Genomic DNA, 21,823 nt, shown 5'->3' on the forward strand with positions numbered 1-21,823 from the left:
CCATTCCCTGGCGGACTGTGGTCCAGATCAGGGCCGCGAGTCATCTGGCACTCCGGCCATTTCAGGGAACCAGCCAGAGGAGGCATCCTCTGTCCCGGCATTCATATGCATCGGTGTCTAACACCGATACAATTGAATAGCTGTGTGCCGCAGGAGCGAGGGAACACTTCCTGACCGGTAAGCGCTTCCCCTATGATGCAGGCAGCGTGATTAGAGCTGCCTGCATCATCTGCTCTAAACAGGCCTAAGTAGAAGAGGCCAGAGCAGTGCGGGCCAGAGAAGCGCGGGACCTTGGGCAGAAAACCAGCTCTGGGACAGTGGAGTACTTTACATGTGTTTCTTAACTTTTATCTCTACAGTTGTTTCGAAACTCCCATCATGTTCTTCTGTCTGTGCATGATGAGAGTTGGGGTTTTGATGGGAGTGTCTACCCCCCCCCCATATGAACTGTGCCTCTATGAGCTGTCCCCCCCCCCCATATGAAAGGTGCATTTGAACCAGTGACTCTCCAGCTGTAGCAAACAGTTGGAGAGTTACTAGTTCATATGCACCTTTCATATGGGGGGGACAGCTCATAGAGGCACAGTTCATATGGGGGGGGGGGCAGACACAAAGGCACAGTTCATATTGGGGGTGCAGACACAAAGGCACAGTTCATATGGGGGGGCAGACACAAAGGCACAGTTCATATGGGGGGCAGACACAAAGGCACAGTTCATATGGGGGGGCAGACACAAAGGCACAGTTCATATGGGGGGCAGACACATAGGCACAGTTCATATGGGGGGGCAGACACAAAGGCACAGTTCATATGGGGGGCAGACACATAGGCACAGTTCATATGGGAGGGCACACAGTGGCACAGTTCATATGGGAGGGCAGACATAGTGGCACAGTTCATTTGGGAGGGCAGACATAGAGGCACAGTTCATATGGGGGGGGGGGGAAGACCGAGGCATAGTTCATATGGGGGGGGGGGGGGGGGAGACAGGCACATTTGATATGAGGGGCAGACAGAGGCACAGTTCATATGAGGGGCAGAGCAAACAGAGGCACAGATCATATTGGGGGGGCAGACAGAGGCACAGTTCATCCAGTCATGGCCGTAATTGTTGGCACCCCCGAAATTTTTCAAGAAAATGAAGTATTTCACACAGAAAAGGATTGCATTAACACATGTTTTGCTATACACATGTTTATTCCCTTTGTATGTATTGGAACTAAACAAAAAAAAAGGGAGGAAAAAAAGCTAATTGGACATAATGTCACGCCAGACTATAAAAATGGGCTGGACATTTAAACTCAAGTAACAGGTGTAGGCAACATAAAAATCACACCTTAAATGGGCACTGTCACCAACTTTATTTTTTGATATGTTGTAGTACTTATGTACTACAACATATCTCTAATATACTTTTATTTTTTTAATTAAAATTGTTTAATTTACATTTGAAAACCGGCCACTAGGGGTCTCTCTCCTTGTGTCCGGCTGCAGCCTGGCGTGACGTCACGCCTGAAAAAGGACTGATGCGGCCGGGCATCGGTCCTTTTTCATTCAGCCTGCGCTCACTCCCTGCCTGTCAATCAGACAGGCAGGGAGCGAGCGCATTGGCTCCCCGGCCACTCCTCCCGCACATCGCCGCCTCCGCCGCTGTCCCTGCATGCCCGCTGCCGGACTCTGCAGTAAGTGTAATGGGGGGGGGGGGGGGTTTGTGATGGAGGGAACGGGGTATGGCGCGGGAGGGGAGGGGGAGGGAGACTGAGGGGACGGGCTAGCGCTGCATGTAATTAACTAATAGTTTATCCACACAGGGTGCCTCCAGCTGTTTCAATACTACAACTCCCAGCATGCCCTGACAGCCAATAGATGTCAGGGCAAGCTGGGAGTTGTAGTGATGAAACAGCTGGAGGCACCCTGTGTAGATGAACTAAGGGCGGAAGTCCCCCCCAGCAGGCGTCAGTGACGTGGTGCCTGCTGGGGAAGTCTGCCTGGTAGTGAGGACACTGCCAGGCAGCCAAAAGGCATTTTTAATATAGTAAAAATAAAAATTAAAAGCAGGGAGGGGGTTAGGGATAGATTGGCAATAGGCAGGGACAGAAAAAAATAGGATGGTGGGAGCTACCCTTTAAAGCAGATAAAAAGGAGAGAAGTTCACTTAGTCTTTGCATTGTGTGTCTGTGTGTGCCGCACATGGACAACAGAAAGAGGGGAAGAGAACTGTGAGGACTTGAGAACCAAAATTATGGAAAAATATCGACAATCTCAAGGTTACAAGTCCATCTCCAGAGATCTAGATTTGCCTTTGTCCACAGTGCGCAAAATTATCAAGAAGTTTGCAACCCATGGCACTGTAGCTAATCTCCCTGGTCGTGGACTGAAGAGAAAAATTGATGAAAGGTGTCAATGCAGGATAGTCCGGATGGTGGATAAGCAACCCCAAACAAGTTCCAAAGATATTCAAGCTGTCCTGCAGGCTCACAGAGGATCAGTGTCAGTCACAAACTATTCATCGACATTTAAATGAAATGAAACGCTATGGCAGGAGATCCAGAGGACCCCACTGCTGACACAGAGACATAAAAAAGCAAGACTACATTTTGCAAAAATGAACTTGAGTAAGCCAAATTCCTTCTGGGAAAATGTCTTGTGGACCAAGATAGAGCTTTTTGGTAAATCACATCATTCTACTGTTTACCAAAAACAGAATTAGGCCTACAAAGAAAAGAACATAGTACCTACAGTGAAATATGGTGGAGGTTCAATGAGGTTTTGGGGTTGTTTTGCTGCCTTTGGCACTGGGTGCTTTGAATGTGTGCAAGGCATCATGAAATCTGAGGATTAATAGCGGAGTTTGGGTAGCACTGTACAGCCCAGTGTCAGAAAGCTGGGTTTGCGTCGGAGATCTTGGGTCTTCCAGCAGGAAAATGACCCCAAACATACGTCAAAAAGCACCCAGAAATGGATGGCAACAAAGCGCTGGAGAGTTCTGAAGTGGCCAGCAATGAGCCCAGATCTAAATCCCATTGAACACCTGTGGAGAAATCTTAAAATTGCTGTTGGGAAAAGGTGCCCTTCCAATAAGAGAGACCTGGAGCAGTTTGCAAAGGAAGAGTGGTCCAACATTCCGGCTGAGAGGTGTAAGAAGCTTATTGATGGTTATAGGAAGCGACTGATTTCAGTTATTTTTTCCAAAGAGTGTGCAACCAAATATTAAGTTAAGGGTGCCAATAATTTTGTCCAGCCCATTTTTGGGCATTTGGTGTGACATTATGTCCAATGGGGGGGGTAAGACAGAGGCACAGTTCATATGGGGGGGGGGGGGCGACATAGAGGCACAGTTCATATGGGGGGGGGGCAGACAGAGGCATATTTCATATGGGGGGCCCCGACAGAGGCTGAGTTCATATGGGGGGGGGGGGGGGGGGTCAGACAGAGGCACAGTTCATATGAGGGGGGGGGGCAGACAGAGGCACAGTTCATATGGGGGGGGGCTGACATAGGCACAGTTCATAGGGGGGGCTGACATAGGCACAGTTCATAGGGGGGGCAGACAGAGGCACAGTTCATATGGGGGGGGCAGACAGAGGCACAGTTCATATGGGGGGGCAGACAGAGGCACAGTTCATGTGGGGGTCAGACAGAGGCACAGTTCATATGGGGGGCAGACATAGTGGCACAGTTCATATGGGGGGCAGACATAGTGGCACAGTTCATATGGGGGGCAGACAGCATGTGGCAGTATTATATTCAGGAGCACGTTATGTGGGTGTATTACCGTATATTCAGGAGCAAAGTGTGTGGCAGTATTATATTTAATGGCACAGTGTGTGGCAGCATTATACTCAGGGGCACGGTGTATGGCAGCATTATACTCAGGGGCATGGTGTGTGGCAGCATTATACTCAAGGGCACGGTGTGTGGCAGCTTTTTATTTAGCTACACAGCATGTGGCAGTATTATATTCATGGGCAAAGTGTGTGGCAGTATTATACCACGGGCACAGTGCGTGACAATATTATACCAATGGCACAGTGTGTAGCAGCAATATATTCAGAGGCAGTGTGTGGCAGTGACATATTCAGAGGCACAGTGTGTGGCAGACTTATACCAGGAGCACAGGGTGAGGCAGTTGGGGAGTGATTAGGACTTATTATTAGAGTAATAATAATATTCTACAACAGGCAGCGCCCATTTCTTGCACGGCACTGCGGCCGCTAGATGTGAACCAGGTCTTAGCGTTCATCTCGGACCTTTACCGGATGTAGACCTGGATAAGTGGACCCCTACTAAAAGTAGCTGAGTACCCCTGCCCTAGACTGTCCTATTATGAAACAGACAAGTCTAGAAGAGCAAGGGTCCAGGCTGCCCATTAAAGTGATCTGAGGGAGCCTCTGGATCTTCATGAAATATGGGTTTTCATAGCAGAGTAGCTGCATAAGCCTAAGATCGCCATGTGAAATGCCAGGCATGCCATCACTGGACTATGGATTAGCGAAAACATGTTCTCTAGTGTGATTAATTGTGTTTCTGTATCTGATGGGAGAGTCTGTGTTATACCAATGCTGGGGAAAAAGAACTGCCTACGGGAATGCACAGAGCTTACTATAAAATTTACTAAAGGAGGGATAATTCTCTCCCTTTTAATTTAAATTATTTATTTAGAACCAAAAGTAGTAAATCAATAATTGTGATGAGTGTAGTATTGGCCTCATCCACCCCACTAAGTGGTACTATCCAGCAAACAGAACCAAAAATTACAAAAATGATAGATAGTGCCTAAAACACACCAAAATTCTAAGTGAGCTCGTCACCATTTAAAACAATTATTAAAACAGCAAGCCGATAACTTGATCTGAGCCAGTAATCACCCAGACTCAAACAATGTTGCTACGCTAGGACCTGTTCACATATGGACAGATAGCCGCTATGCTACCGTCTTCAACGCGTTTCTGCTACTCTGTAATGAGTGACATCATCAGGATGGCGGAATGCCTTTTTAGATGTATATATATTGATAGCAATAACTCATGACCAGGAGCAGTTGTCTATATCTCCCGTATACAAATAATTGCGCAGCACAGTGAAGTAATAAAATATCTATATTACACACTGACAAAGAATAAGTCAGCCAGCACTTTAGTTGATACCAAACTATTATATGGACCTGGCCATAGCTGTATAGCTCTCCATGTTTTATCTGCATGTTCATGTTTCACCTATTGCCTTGTGCTGGCAGTGTGCTGCTGCATTCTTCTGTTGCTGTATATCTAGCCTATTAGCGTGCACCTGCAGGCCAGGTCCATATAATAGTTTGGTATCAACTAAAGTCCTGGCTGACTTATTCTTTGTCTGTATTGCACATACGGGGGAGTGGCTACCTCCATGTTGGCCTTGCACCCCACCCACCTCTATCAGGTGTGTATATAAGGTGTCTTGGATGTTCCAGATCCTGCCATGCTTACTGAACTGTTCACACAGAGGCATATTCACAGTGTAGGGTCCGTCCCAATGAGGCCACCTTATCGCGGTGGGACGGTCCAAGCTATTTGACCGCCGGCGGAGACAAATTTGCGAGTTAAGTGCCTCACTATCTCATAGTTTCACATTTGCATCTATTACACCAAAGCTGTATAGCTCTCCATGTTTTATCTGCATGTTCATGATTCACCTATATCCTTGTGCTGGCAGTGTGCTGCTGCATTCTTCTGTTGCTGTATATTACACACTGTCTATCCACAGACATATAATTGGATATTCCCCATTTGCATTAGCTCAGTTTCACTATTATGCGATCATTACAAAAGCCCTGTGAAGTGAAAAGTTTTTCCTGTAAGAAAATCAACAGAGAGACAGACATATTGGTTCCAAGCAACTGGAGTTGTCCGTCACATAACTTGGATACCTAGAAAAAAGGAAAGACATACAGTGGCTAGTCTCTCAATACGATGTCCTGTGAAGAAAAGTTTTTATACAACGATGCTGTTACTCACTGCAACGTGCCTCTCTTCATTCTCTGGCTGCTGAGCAGAACCTGCCGTGTGCAGAGAGCCGTGACTGTCCGGCTACTGCTGCTCGCGCTCAGTTACACTGGCGTCTTGCCTCATATCCTGTTCCGGCAATCCCACGTCAACTGTGGACACACCCCCTGTCCGATTTAGAAGGGATTAACTCTGATTGATTTGATCTGCTTAGTACTCCTCCAAATATAACGTGAATACTGAGGCATGAATATGTGCAGTGTTTGTAAAGAGTTATAACAGAGACCGTAAGTAGATTCTTTGAGATACAGCCTCACATGCTGATTGCGGACTCTGACATAGGTCAGCAGGGAATCCCTGTGTACAAGGGATTCCCAGGACTCACCTCCGTGTCAACGTCCAAAGCTGACGTGGGATTGCCGGAGCAGGATATGAGGCAAGACGCCACTGTAACTGAGCGTGAGCACCAGTAGCCGGACAGTCACGGCTCCCTGCACACGGCAGGTTCTGCTCAGCAGCCAGAGTATGAAGAGAGGCACGTTGCAGTGAGTAACAGCATCGCTGTATAAAAACTTTTCTTCACACGACATAGGATTGAGAGACTAGCCACTTTAGGTCTTTCCTTTTTTCTAGGTATCCAAGTTATATGACGGACAACTCCAGTCGCTTGGAACCAATATGATGTCTCTCTGTTGATTTTCTTACAGGAAAAAAAACTTTTCCACTCCACAGGGCTTTTGTAATGATCGTATAATAGTGAAACTAAGCTAATGCGAATGGGAAATATCCAATTATATGTCTGTGGATAGACAGTGGATAATATAGATATTTTATTACTTCACTGTGCTGCGCAATTATTTGTATACGGGAGATATAGACAACTGCTCCTGGTCATGAGTTATTGCTATCAATATGTATACATCTAAAAAGGCATTCCGCCATCCTGATTACATCACTCATTACAGAGTAACAGAAACGCGTTGAAGGCGGTAGCATAGCGTCTATCTGTCCATATGTGAACAGGTCCTAGCGTAGCAAAATTGTTCGAGTCCGGGTGACTACTGGCTCAGATCAAGTTATCAGCTTGCTGTTTAATACTTGTTTTAAACGGTGACGTGCTCACTTAGAATTTTGGTGTGTTTTTAGATACAAACACTCACTAAAAGTTATGTTTTAGGCACTATCATTTTTGTAATTTTTGAACCAAAAGTAGTCACAGATCCTTGGTGTCCAAAACAAACATCAATTCTTTACACAAAAAAATAAATGAAAACAAACAGCAATTGCGAAAATTCAAAGTATCACATTAGAAGAACAGAACCCATATGAATTTAGAGGGGACTGGGCTTCCTCATTCAACCAGCCTTGAAAGTTTTATTTATTTCTGTTTTACTTTTTTTTTTTTCAAAGGTGAGAAGTATAAGAAGCAATGAGGTAGCAAATTGAAAAAAAAAAGAGAGATTAAGGGCGAGGAAGGGACACGGAGAGAGGGAAGAAAAAAAAAAAAGGGGGTTGTGGTTGAGGGATTGTTAGGAGGTATAGTCAAATAAGGGTGGACCCACCAGATGTCATGTATACCAAGTCATCTGAAATCTCATGTGAAACTCATGTAAGGATAGAGTGAGGTCCTCTATGTACATCAAATCATTCAACATGGAGCCTATAAGCCTGCTCCATATACAGTGGCGGCCAATGCAATGTAAAAAAACTTGGGCATTCACTTTAACATGGTGTTATAAACGTAAAAGTATTAGTGATCGACCGATTATCGGTTTGGACGATATCCACGATTTTGGACGTTATCGGCAATTACCTTGCCGATAATCCGATAATGCCCTGCCCCCTGCACTGCCCCCACCACCGCATCGGCCAGAATCCGCCGCCGCTGCCCCATTGCCTCCCCCATCCCCGGTTTTATAATTACCTGTTCCCGAGGCCCGTGCTACTTCTGGGTCCTGCGGCGTACTTGGTTACTCGTCATTGCGCAGCACACAGTGTGACGTCCTCAACGCGACGTCACCGTCAGTGCGCACAGTGACAGCTCAGGATGCCGCAGGAGCCTGAAGTAGCGCGTACCTCGGGAACAGGGAATTGTAAAACCGGGAATGGGGGAGGCAATGGGGCAGCGGCGGTGGTTGGATTAAGGACTAGCAGGGGGAGAGAAGCTGGCTGCGGCGGTCTCTGGGTAGACGATAGGTAGGGGGGGCAGTGGCGGTGGTAGGACTCAGGAGGACCCCAGGACAGGCAGGGGGAGAGAAGCGGGTGGCGGCGGTCTCTGGCACCACAAAAGCCGCTGCAGTTCATTGATTTAAAGCACCCGCTTTAAATCAATGATCTGCAGCGGTGTCGCGGGGAGGGGGGGTTTGAGGTGGATAAATAGCCGATAACTTATACCGGAATATCGGTATAAGTTATCGGTACCGGCCCTAAAAAATATTATAAACAACACAGGAAAATTTTTTTGATGTTTTATAGGTTAATGTAATGAATTACTATGTACTAGATAACAAGGCCAAAATGTATCAGAACTTACCGTTATTACAGCTTAACCAAAAACACCCTGTGACATTAACACAGGAAGAACATGACTTTTCAACTTCACAAGCATCTGCAAGAAAACAAAATAAAATCATCAAGAAAACTTTGAGAACACCAGAGTACGTCAAGGCACGACACTATTTACATTTGTAAGTACAGAAGACGCTGTTCACATGTAAAAAAAAAAATTCAGCTTCCAGTGACAAAATTACACTAGTTTTCAAAATAATGACCTAGTGCACACAAAAGCCTGTATTTATTCATAACAACTTGGTTCCAGTGTTACCTAGATGCCAGTCCATAATGGAAAGTCAGCATTATAAAAGGAGGTATGTGCAATCCTGCTATGTACTGTATACTATGCTACTGTACAGATGTTCAGCTCTGAATATTCAGTAGCATGTGCCAAAGTATAAGACCAGCTTTAGAAACAGTGACCAATGGCAATATTTTTTTTTTTTTAAGCCAAAAAATAAATAAAAAATAAAAACCCTTGGCTAGTTGGCAGAACCTTTGCACATGTCCAACAGATCAATAGATCAATAAACATAACCTCAGCATTTGACAACACTGACAACACCTTAAAGGGTACCTCTCATCAAAAAAACTTTTGATATATTATAGATTAATGTATGCAGAATAACTTTACAATTGCATGTTATTAAAAAAAATATGCTTCTTTCTATTTAAATTTTCCACTTTGAAGAAATGACCACTAGGGGTCTCCCTACCAGTCCTGGCAGCAAGCATTTCAGACTCATGCTGAAGTCCTAAACACTACGAGCTGCCAGTCTGCTTTGTTCACAAAGGAGAACACTCAGAGCTGCCAGCCTGCTTTGTTCACAGCCTGTTTGGCTGTGAACAAAGCAGGCTGGCAGCTCTGAGTGTTTAGGACTCCAGCATGAGTCAGAAATGCTTGCTGACAGGACTGATCGGGAAAAATACAATAGAAAGAAGCATATTTTTCATTAACATGCTATTGGAAAGTTATTCAACATTCATTAATCTAAAATATATCAAAAGTTTATTTGATGAGAGGTACCCTTTAAATATAAAATGCGTTTCATAACCTTAGGACAGCCATGCTATCTGTGAAGCCCCATAGATCCTATTTTAAATTTTTTAATTTAGTCATTTTTATTATTTTTAATACAATGATATCGCAAATACAAAAAGAGGTAATTCGATAAGAATGCATGAACCTCTATTAGCATATACATTTCCCTTTTCTATACCCCTCACCCACTAACCCCCACCCCACCCCAGCCCTGACCACCATGGGAGAGAAAAAACTAAAAAGCAATATTTTCATCCTAATCCCACTTTTTCCACTCTTGAAATTTTTTTCCCCTTTAAAGCTACGAGTTCATAAATTTTCACTTTATCAACCAGAAGTTTCTACTCGTCCACAAATGCCCTAAAAGGACGTCCGGGATCTGATTAACTATGAAACACAATTACCCCAGAGCACGTAGCCTGGGATACAGATGTCCCTATATGGTAGGAGTCCCTAAAACTTAACTTTTATTGGTATTTATTAAACTAATGAAACAAACTAATGGTGCTCAAAGGTAAGTTTAAAGAGTACCTGTCATCAACTAAACTATCCCTGATCCCCCTCCCCATCTGTCCCTTACTCTAACTATGCCTATCCCTGTGTTTATTGAGGTTTAAAACGCTGTGGAAATACCTTTTTTTATCCCTCTTCATTAGCTCAGGAGCACTGTCTTTCTGAGGGGCGGAAGGAGGCGGGTCCCGGCAGGCATGATGTCACATGAAGCCTGGCCAGGACTCTGCTTCTGCCAGTCTTCCTGTATGCTGCTCTCCCTCTGCAGCAGTGTTTCCCAACCAGGGTACCTCCAGCTGTTGCAAAACTACAAATCCCAGCATGCCCAGACAGCCAACAGTGGCTATATATTTATAATATATAAATATATAGCTAATATAATATATAATTTATACTTTATAAATATATAGCCACTGAAGAAGGGGACACCCCGAAAAGCGTTTGGCACTATACCCACTGTTGCAGCCAACATTGGCCACACTTATATAATTTTGATGTGTTTTTATTATGGACTCAAATATAATGGAATGCAGTGGAATTTCATGGATGGAATGGGTGTAGGGTGTCTGCAGGACTGGCTCCAGGAGACAATCATTTGCTTTCATCCTGTTTAAAGCCATACGATAAGCCTGACACCTGAGTGATAAGAATGGAGGGGAGCTACAGTTCCTGTTACCTCCAATAATATAAGCCATAAAACCAGCCCCTGCGGTGTGGGATACAATGGACTGCATATCATCCTGTCAGCCCACCAAGGTGTGGTTCTCAAGGAAACTAGGATATCTGTCAACACAGTATGGGACAACAAAGAAGACCCCCCCCCCCCCTCACTCAAGAAGACATCAAAAGGACAAGAACTGATTGCAATGCAAATAAACTGTAACTGTTCTGATTGGCCATGGAGATGTCTTGGGATGGGCAATGTATGGGTTATGTGTGTGGATGACTGCTATATATGTGTTACTTATAGGATGATGAGATAGAGAGAGAGCACTTCCTTCCCCCTTCCTATCACCTCCCCCTCTTCCTTGCACCCCTATCCCTTAATTAGTTAGAATCCCCCTTATTATTTATATGTATATGTGTAGCTTGTAATAAACCCCTATAAAGATCCAGTTGTCCTCAATCAATTAGTAAGGCACCCCAAAAACAAAGCAGTTTCTACACCCACATTGGAGATATTCAGTCCACCTCCAACCAGCAAAACCTATTTGCAACTGCTGGAACCCCCCAATTTTGGGACCACTGCATAGCCCAGGAGCGCGCATTTCAACACGGGGACGCGGCTCTGCCTTCCTCCTAGGGCAACCACCGCTCACCTGCACTCGCCACCACTACCTACGGGCCAGACGCAGATCTGTGCCAGCCTCCAGACCACCAAAGTGCAGCCTCCCCCCAGTGCACTACACCGGCTCTACGGCATTCACCAGCTCCCGGTTTCCAGTTGCAGAGCCAGCGCTGGGAGATCCCAGGCTCTTTCATCAAGCTAGCTGTCGAGCTGTACCAGCCCGGGAAGGAGAAGGACCGCACAGAACATCGGAGCGCATCAGTAGAAGCGTTGAGCGGTGCCGTGCACCAATAACTTTCATTTTTGATACATCTGCTGCATTAGCTACAATTATCTTGCGTCAAAGTCCTAACTGATACAGCGGAGGATCTCTATATGTACTGTATAGCACTTGATCTTCAATGATACAGCGGAAGATCTCATATATTGCATAGGACTTGAACTTTATCTAGAGTACTATAACTCCTCCATTCACTAATTCACTAATTAAGCATTGATTTATCCATCCTATAAAGCTGTTAATATTGGGGACTGATTATCTCAAATTTCCAGCAATTTTTATATCAACGTATATTTAAATTGCCTATATCTATTTTTAATATCTATTTTTATTTTCTATTTTTTATGTCTTATAGTGCAAGGGCCCTGCACAGCCTCACTTTTAATATTTAATAATTAAAATTTACATTATTATTATTATAATTACTTAGCCTGCATTATTATTATTATATTATCTATTTATGGTATATATGGTTATATATAGTAATTATCATATCTTGAACACTATCATTTTATCCTAACATTCATCATAGATTTCCAGCTATTTACATACAGAACACCACCATATGTGTATCTAGAGGTCTGTATTCCCATTTATTATTTCTAATTTACAAATCAGTTTAACTTTCTGGCACCAGTTGATTAAAAAAAAAAAAAATAAATAAATAAAAGTTTTTCACCGGAGTACCCCTTCAAAGGGGTTCTCCAACGCCCTGCCTTCCGGAGCTCCTCTCGCAGCGTCCGGAAGTTTATTACTCCGAACGCTGTGTGCGGGCTTCCATGTTCAAGGCCGCCCCCTTGTGAAAGTCTATGGGAAGGGGGCGTGACAGCAGTCACGATGGGGTGGGCGTGACGTCACGAGGGGGCGGCCTCGAACACGGAAGCCCGCACACAGCGTTCGGAGTAATAAACTTCCGGCTGCTGCGAGCGGAGCTCCGGAAGTCAGGGCAGTGGAGAACCCCTTTAATCCCTTAGATTCTGGCCAATGCTTATTTTATGTGCATGACTGGCTTACTGTTGAGAATACACATTAGATAGAGGTAGGTTGATGGATGAACTGATGATTTTTTCGTGGCCATACACATTTCAGTTTATATTGCCTCTTACATTTGTTTAAACTGATCATACACATTTAATGACTCAAAAGGAACAAACAATCTCTCCAGGAAAGTTTCTTCATGGGTCTAACAACTATCTGCCAAAATGTTCTGAATTCACAGATAATAGTAGAGTAAAATCAGAAGAAAAAAAAAAAATCTGAAACATAAAAGTGATGTAAGATTTTGATGACTAATCTGGCAATTTAGCTCCGCATAGCAGGAATCCACCGACCACCACATCAAAACCTGTATTGAAGCTTCCCAATCATATTTGCATTTTGGTTTCCTGTTTGGCCCTGACTGAAAGAAGGATCCTGCACTGTATTTAATACTAGAGATGGAAATGCATTGGGAGAATTGTTTTGTCCATATGTTCTGGGGAACCCGTGAGATGCGATTGCAATTTTAGTGCACTCCGAGGCCGTAAGCACATAGCTATTTTTAGCAGCAATATTCTATTTTTGATCATTGGGCTTACTGTGGGATGGTCCTAGTTACTCAGTATTGATCCCAGGGAGCATGACCATATGAATCAGCACTTAACCATTTAAGGATGCAGGGACGCAGCATACAGGTAAGCCCTGCGATTCTCCGGTCTCCGCTGCTCGCCGGGTGGGGACAAGACTGTTCAGCAGGCATCCCGGCATATTGCCAAGGAGGGTCCTGAACACCCCCCCCCCCCCCCACCCCATTCAGACTGACGATCTGACCCAGAAAAGGAGAGTGACCAGTGGTGTAATGTACACCACCAATCTCTCTCATTACTGTATTAGGAGGTGGCAGTGTTGCCACCCCCCAGGACAGCTGTGATTGGGAGGTCGTAATGACAGCACCAATCACGGCAGTATGGGGAGGGGGGGGGGGGGAGGAGGATGTAGGAGCATGTTGCTCCGTTCTGCCCACCACACTTCTGTGAGCTGGTGATCAGGACAGAGCCCCGTGCTGCCATCTTCCCCCCTCAGAGAAAAAAAGTGCTATCTGGCATTGTGTATTGATTAGGGAACGCTTTAGTTAGGCAGGGACAGAGCCTTAGGTGAAAAAAAATAAATGTTTTTCAGCGTACCATCTGTAGGTGTCCGTGGGTCCGTAGCACCTTTGGCTACGTGATTCGGGCCCTACAGGGTCGCTGCGGTCTGCCCCCAGTGTTTCTTTTTTGGGGGGGTGCAGACCTTTTTTTTTTTGCTAATCGTGTGGCTGGGCCCTCTTCTGTATAAAAGGGCGGCCCGCCACCATTAGCTGATCGCCCACTGACTGCTGATCAGTCCTGTAGTACTAATCATCGTTTTTTGTGGTGCAGGCGCTTTTTCTGGGATTATAAGAATATTTAAAAATTTTTTTTTTTTTATTTTTTTTGCACCTATATTACACACAGGTACGGTCCCGTCCACACAGCACAGGCCTGCTACTGGTGGCACTGCCCAACCGCTATCACTGATCAGTGTTTTTTGGGTTCAGGCAGGTGCTTTTTTTCAGGTTTTAGGTGGTGCCACCAGCCAGTATTCTGGGTTGAGTGGTAAGGACCCCCATTGACTTCTGTGCCCCCCTGCCACCACCAAGCACTAATCAAAGCGCACCCCTGATTAGGTAAACACTTTTTTTGAGCAGGGCTTTTTGTGCTAGCTTTTTTTATTTATTTATTTATTTTTTTTAGCTTTATTTTATATTTTTGTTTAGTTAGGTGGTGGGTTAGGGTAGGGCAGGAAGTAAAGCACACACCACATGCAGCACATACATGAATAAAGTTTTTCCTCCACACATACATACACTTCACCCCCCATTACAGTAGGGAAATGGCCCGCAGGGTATTTTCAGCAGAGGAGGTATGTGCCTTACTTGCCTCCGACACTGAAAGTGCCGCAGAGGATGAGTAAGACCCCACATTTCTTATTTCTTCCTTGTTCTCCTCATCATCTTCTGATGATGAGCCACCAAGGCGGCGGAGTTGCTGCCATGCGGGACCGCAAACCTCCTCTGCTCCTGACCCTGTGTTACTTGGATAACTTTTATACTAGTATCCCTCTCTTCACATCCCTTGCCGCCAGATCCACGGTCACTTGTGGGACAGTCCAGAAGAATCAAAGAGGCCTTCCAACCCATCCCCCACACACACCCCTATACCCTGGGGTGAGTCCCGTGCCTTTTCCCGTCAAAACCTGTTGCTGGTCAGGTATAAGGATAAGAGGGATGTCCTTATGCTGTCCACAATTCATGGAAACGGCGGCACCCCTGTCCTTGTGCGAGGTACCACGGGACCAATCCTCAAGCCTGATTGTATTCTGGAATACAATCGGTATATGGGGGGGGGGGGGGGGGGGGGGGGGGGGGAGTTGATCTCTCTGATCAAGTCCTCAAGTCATATGATGCCATGTGGAAAACACTGACATGGCACATAAAAGTTGCGGGCTACATGGGACAGGTTTCCATGTACAACTCTTTTGTACTGTCCCAGTACACTGGCAACACAGAGACATTCCTCCAGTTCCAAGAGGAAGTTCTAAAGGCCCTAATCTTTAGTGACCGCCAAAGAGCGGGTGAGAGGACTTCTGGAACTACAGGCGCCCGGATCGTCCCCGGCCAACACTTTCCAGGTGAGGTCCCCCATACTGGAAAGAAGGGGCGGTCGCCAAAAAAAAATGCAGAGTGTGTCACAGGAGGGGGATTCGGAAGGACACCACCAGTTAGTGTGACACTTGCCCCGATCATCCAGGCCTCTGCATTAGAGATTGCTTCAGGGAGTATCACACTTCCACGGAGCATTACATTTTCAATCCTTTTCCCTAATTTTAATTCCCCAGAATTCTACTCCAATGTACCAGTCCATAGTACATTGTCTCCCAAATTTTAAAACCAAATAAACCCCCCCCCCCCCCCCCAAAAAAAAAAAAAAAAAAAAATGGGTCATGGGACACAGAGTCATCAGCATTGGGGGATTGCAAGTTGCCTCAAATGCGCAGAGCTCTTTCCCCACCTGAGCGGGGTGCGCATTTGAGGTAACAGAATAGAGACGACCACACACATCACATTACCAGAGGGTTTGCGGCAGGCATAATTTGGCTATACTCTGGGTCATCATACTGGGAAAATAATTGGCATATCAGTAGTAAGATAGCAATTTTCATTTTCCCCAAACTACACTTCATCCATTCCTGGAAAAAAAAATTTGGGGAACACAGTCTGTTCCAAATGACTACTTTCCCACTATACACCTTCCCTAGGGGGTGTACTGTTTGTAATAGGCTCATATGTTCCTTTCTTGAATTTTCTTCCTTTCTTGTATTTTCCTCTGAATGTACAGTCATGGCCGTAAATGTTGGCACCCCTGATTTTTTTTTTCTAGAAAATGAAGTATTTCTCACAGAAAAGGATTGCAGTAACATATGTTTTGCTATTAACAAGTTTATTCCCTTTGTGCATATTGGAACTAAGCCAAAAAAGGGAGGAAAAAAAGCAAATTGGACATAATGTCACATCAAACTCCAAAAATGGGCTGGACAAAATTATTGGCACCCTTTAAAAATTGTGGAAAAATAAGATTGGTTCAAGCATGTGATGCTCCTTTAAACTCGCCTGGGGCAAAGTAACAGGTGTGGGCATTATAAAAATCACACCTGAAAGCAGATAAAAAAGGAGAGAAGTTCACGTAGTCTTTGCATTGTGTGTCTGTGTGCGCCACACTAAGCATGGACAACAGAAAGAGGAGAGAAGAACTGTCTGAGGACTTGAGAGTCAAAAATGTGGAAAAATATCAACAATCTCAAGGTTACAAGTCCATCTCCAGAGATCTAGATTTGCCTTTGTCAACAGTGCGCAACATTATCAATAAGTTTGCAACCAATGGCACTGTAGCTAATCTCCCTGGGAGTGGACAGAAGAGAGAAATTGCTGAAAGGTGTCAACGCAGGATAGTCTGGATGGTGGATAAGCAGCCCCAAACAAGTTCCAAAGATATTTAAGCCTTCCTGCAGGCTCAGGGAGCATCAGTGTCAGCTCAAACTATCAGACAACATTTAAATGAAATGAAACGCTATGGCAGGAGACCCAGTAGGACCCCACTGCTGACACAGAGACATAAAAAAGCAAGACTACATTTTGCCAGAATGAACTTGAGTAAGTCAAAATCCTTCTGGGAAAAAGTCTTGTGGACAGATGAGACCAAGATAGAGCTTTTTGGTAAAGCACATCATTCTACTGTTTACCGAAAACAGAATGAGGCCTACAAAGAAGAGACCACAGTACCTACAGTGAAATATGGTGGAGGTTCATTGATGTTTTGGGGTTGTTTTGCTGCCTCTGGCACTGGGTGCCTTGAATGTGTGCAAGGCATCATGAAATCTGAGGATTACCAACAGATTTTGGGTCCCACTGTACAGCCCAATGTCAAAAAGCTGGGTTTGCGTCCGAGATCTTGGGTCTTATGGCAGGATAATGACCCCAAACATATGTCAAAAAGCCCCCAGAAATGGATGGCAACAAAGTGATGTAGAGTTCTGAAGTGGCCAGCAATGAGTCTAGAACTAAATCCCATTGAACACCTGTGGAGAGATCTCAAAATTGTTGTTGGGAAAAGGCGCCCTTCCAATAAGAGAGACCTGGAGCAGTTTGCAAAGGAAGAGTGGTCCAACATTCTGGCTGAGAGGTGTAAGAAGCTTATTGATGGTTATAGGAAGCAACTGATTTCAGTTATTTTTCCGCAAGGGTGTGCAACCAAATATTAAGTTAAGGGTGCCAAAAATTGTGTCTACCCCATTTTTGGAGTTTGGTGCGACATTATGTCCAATTTGCTTTTTTCCTCCATTTTTTGGTTTAGTTCCAATACACACAAAGGGAATAAACATGTGTATAGAAAAATATTTACTACTGCAATCCTTTTCTGTGAGAAATACTTAATTTTCTTGAAAAATTTCAGGGGTGACAACATTTACGGCCATAACTGTATATAACCATCAGTTAGGTCTGTAACAAACATATGCCTCATATGCGAAGAGTTCTCGCTCATGAGCTCTGTCGTATTTCCAGGCAACAATTCGGAGTCATGTGTTAGTTGTTTACAGAATGATGAAGCAGAGCATAGGTTGAAAATCTAAATATTCAATTTATGACCCATTGTTCAAAAAAACTATTGAGGTGTAAGTACTCACTGAACCCCTTGTTACCTTCCTTGATGGGTGTTGTTTAAAAATTGTGGTCAATTGTGTGCCAGTTTTTTTTTTTGATTTTATGTCAGATCCTCGGCCTTTGCAGTGCAAATCACCACTGTAGGCCTCAAATCTCATTGGTGCTGTCTCACTCCTAAACCCTGTTTTGCACCCGCATAGTGCTTTACCACCATATATGGGGTATATCCTTATTCTGGAGAAATTGGGCTACAAATTATGTGGAGCTTTTTTCTTTTTTCACATTTTCACTCAAAAATCATAACTCTTTTATATTTTCCTCCACAGACTAGTATGAGGGCTTGTTTTTTGCGCGACCAGTTTTTCGTTGTAATGCCATCACTCACTTTACCATAAAATGTAATTTTGCCAATTTTGGAAGGTTTTGCTTTCGCGCCGTACAATTTACGGTAAAAATGACGTGTTCTTTAGTCTTTGGGTCAATACGATTAAAATTATACCCATGATAACATACTTTTCAATTACTGTTGCGCTTAAAAAAAATCACAAACTTTTTAACCAAATTAGTATGTTTAAAATCCCCCTATTTTGAAGACCTATAACTTTTTCATTTTTCCGTATAAGCGGCGGCATGAGGGCTCATTTTTTGCGCCGTATATATATTTGCCTATATAGAACTTTTAATCCATTTTTTATAAATTTTTTGGGAATAAAATGTTGTAAAAAAGCATCTATTTTGGACTTTTTTTATTTTTACGTTCACGCCATTCACTGTACGGTATCATTAACATTTTATTTTAATAGTTCAGATATTTACGCACGTGGCAATACCAAATATGTATATAAAATATTTTGTTTTAACACTTTTTGGGGGTGAAATAGGAAAAATGGGACAATTTACGTTTTTTATTGGGGGAGGGGGTTTTTCACATTTTTTTACTTTATTTTTTAACTTTTTTTAACTTTTATTTTTACACTTTAATAGTCCCCATAGGGGACTATTTATAGCAATCACTCGATTGTTAATACTGTTCAGTGCTATGCTGATAGGACACAGCACTGATCAGCATTATCGGTCATCTTCTGCTCTGGTCTGCGGGAAGGCAGATCAGAGCAGAAGACTCCCGGAAGGCAGCGGAGCCAGGTGAGGGGACCTCCGTCTGCCGTGCTGGATGATCGGATCACCACGGCAGCGCTGCGGGTGATCCAATCCTCCATTTTAGTGACTGCGATGCTGCAGATATCGTGATCTGTATTGATCATGGCATCTGAGGGGTTAATGGCGGACATCAGCGGGATCGCGGGTGTCCGCCATTACGGGCGGGTCCCTGGCTGCGATCAGCAGCCGGGACCTGCTGCGCATGATCCGGGCATCGCTCCGATGCTCGCGGTTATGCTTAGGACGTAAATGTACGTCCTGGTGCATTAAGTACCACCTCACCAGGACGTACATTTACGGCGCTCGTCATTAACCCCTTAAGGACGCAGGACGTAAATGTACGTCCTGGTGAGGTGGTACTTAACGCACCAGGACGTACATTTACGTCCTAAGCATAACCGCGGGCATCGGAGCGATGCCCGTGTCATGCGCGGCTGATCCCGGCTGCTGATCGCAGCCAGGGACCCGCCGGCAATGGCCGACGCCCGCGATCTCGCGGGTGTCCGCCATTAACCCCTCAGGTGCCGGGATCAATACAGATCCCGGCATCTGCGGCAGTTCGCGATTTAAATGAACGATCGGATCGCCCGCAGCGCTGCTGCGGGGATCCGATCATTCATAACGCCGCACGGAGGTCCCCTCTCCTTCCTCCGTACGGCTCCCGGCGTCTCCTGCTCTGGTCTGTGATCGAGCAGACCAGAGCAGGAGATGACCGATAATACTGATCTGTTCCATGTCCTATACATAGAACAGATCAGTATTAGCAATCATGGTATTGCTATAAATAGTCCCCTATGGGGACTATTCAAGTGTAAAAAAAATCCCCTCCCCCAATAAAAAAGTAAAACGTCCGTTTTTTCCTATTTTACCCCCAAAAAGCGTAAAAAACATTTTTTATAGACATATTTGGTATCGCCGCGTGCGTAAATGTCCAAACTATTAAAATAAAATGCTAATGATCCCGTACAGTGAACGGCGTGAACGGAAAAAAAAAGTCCAAAATTCCTACTTTTTAATACATTTTGTTTAAAAAAAAAATTATAAAAATGTATTAAAAGTTTTTTATATGCAAATGTGGTATCAAAAAAAAGTACAGATCATGGCGCAAAAAATGAGCCCCCATACCGCCACTTATACGGAAAAATAAAAAAGTTAGAGGTCATCAAAATAAAGGGATTATAAACGTACTAATTTGGTTAAAAAGTTTGTGATTTTTATTAAGCGCAACAATAATATAAAAGTATATAATAATGGGTATCATTTTAATCGTATTGACCCTCAGAATAAAGAACACACATCATTTTTACCATAAATTGTACGGCGTGAAAACAAAACCTTCCAAAATTAGCAAAATTGCGTTTTTCGTTTTAATTTCCCCACAAAAATAGTGTTTTTTGGTTGCGCCATACATTTTATGATATAATGAGTGATGTCATTACAAAGGACAACTGGTCGCGCAAAAAACAAGCCCTCATACTAGTCTGTGGATGAAAATATAAAAGAGTTATGATTTTTAGAAGGCGAGGAGGAAAAAATGAAAACGTAAAAATTAAATTGTCTGAGTCCTTAAGGCCAAAATGGGCTGAGTCCTTAAGGGGTTAAACTGTGCAGAATATTGGAAGTGCCCGAAAATTGGCCAGACAGTAAGATCAGGTATAGCTCATGTCAGATTAGCAGTTAGAAGTGCTCATAATTTAGCACTAACTGACAGGCCACAAGTTGACTTGCCCTTGATTTAAAGCTGCAAGCCCAGGTGCCATCCAATAGCACCAAAAGAGCTACTCATGGCCGGACCAGTCTCTGTAAGAGGACCGTACAACAATCTATTTGTCCACTGCAAACACCACAGCAAACAGGATTAGGACATGGCTGATCTCCTAGAACACACAGAAGTTTTCGTTATGTATTTCTTGTTTTCTTAAATAGCAATAGGCAACAATATAGGATTAAGCAGCATGATAGAAGGTGAGGTGGAGGAACACCCGGAGAGCTCCTGCACCAGCACCTTGTTGTGTAATTCTGCTATTGTATATTACACTATGACAGTTACTTTTCATTGTTTGGTAGCTGTCACGCCCCCTCCCGTAGGCTTGCATTGAGGGGCGGAGCATGACGTCACACGAGGGCGGAGGCGTGATGTCACACGCCACCCGCCCTGTGATTGCCCGTAATCAGACCCGGAGCGAACACGCTCCGGGGACTGATTACAAATGGGGTGCCACGTGCAAGATCCCGGGGGTCCCCAGCGGCGGGACTCCCGTGGTCAGGCATCTTATCCCCTATCCTTTGGATAGGGGATAAGATGTGTAAGCACCGGAGTACCCCTTTAAAGGGGTGGTTGTAAGGGAATATAAAATGTACACGTCTGCGAAACATAAAACCAAACACACACCTATGCTCCACTGCCTAATCCCCAACCGCATCCACCTCATGTTGCCGGGTTCGGGCTGAGCAGGACTTTTTGCTTTCATTTTGACAAGGAAGCCCGAGAAACAACCACAATGAAGACATTTTTATATACCACCTCATAAAAAAAATAGAATTAAAAAAACGATCATGTCCCATGTATTCCAGAACAGTACCAATGGAAATGGAAACGTGTGTCCCAAAAATATTTTGGCACCCAAAGCCTCTGTAACTTGATATGATGCCGACAAAACTTCCAAATTTTAAAAGCTTCCAAATCCACACAGTGGCCTTCGGGCCTGAGGCCTATGTCTGAACCAACTAGTGAACAAGGGCCACATATGGGATATTCCCCTTTAGGGTATGTTTACGTGGCCATTTACCACATGATTT

The 21,823-nt window shown here is 44.3% G+C and overlaps 1 protein-coding gene across 2 annotated transcripts in view; it reads right to left on the reverse strand.

Moving 5' to 3' along the window:
* The window catches only part of CD164 (CD164 molecule), a 35,492-nt gene that overhangs the window by 12,534 nt on the left and 1,135 nt on the right, over window positions 1-21,823 (reverse strand). For both annotated transcript variants that reach the window (XM_056566287.1, XM_056566288.1), the window contains exon 2: window positions 8,513-8,587. In XM_056566287.1, coding sequence (XP_056422262.1) covers window positions 8,513-8,587 — 75 coding nt within the window. The remainder of the gene's footprint in view (window positions 1-8,512; window positions 8,588-21,823) is intronic.

This window comes from Hyla sarda, chromosome 3 (assembly GCF_029499605.1).
Source record: "Hyla sarda isolate aHylSar1 chromosome 3, aHylSar1.hap1, whole genome shotgun sequence".
Taxonomy (NCBI): Eukaryota; Metazoa; Chordata; class Amphibia; order Anura; family Hylidae; genus Hyla; species Hyla sarda.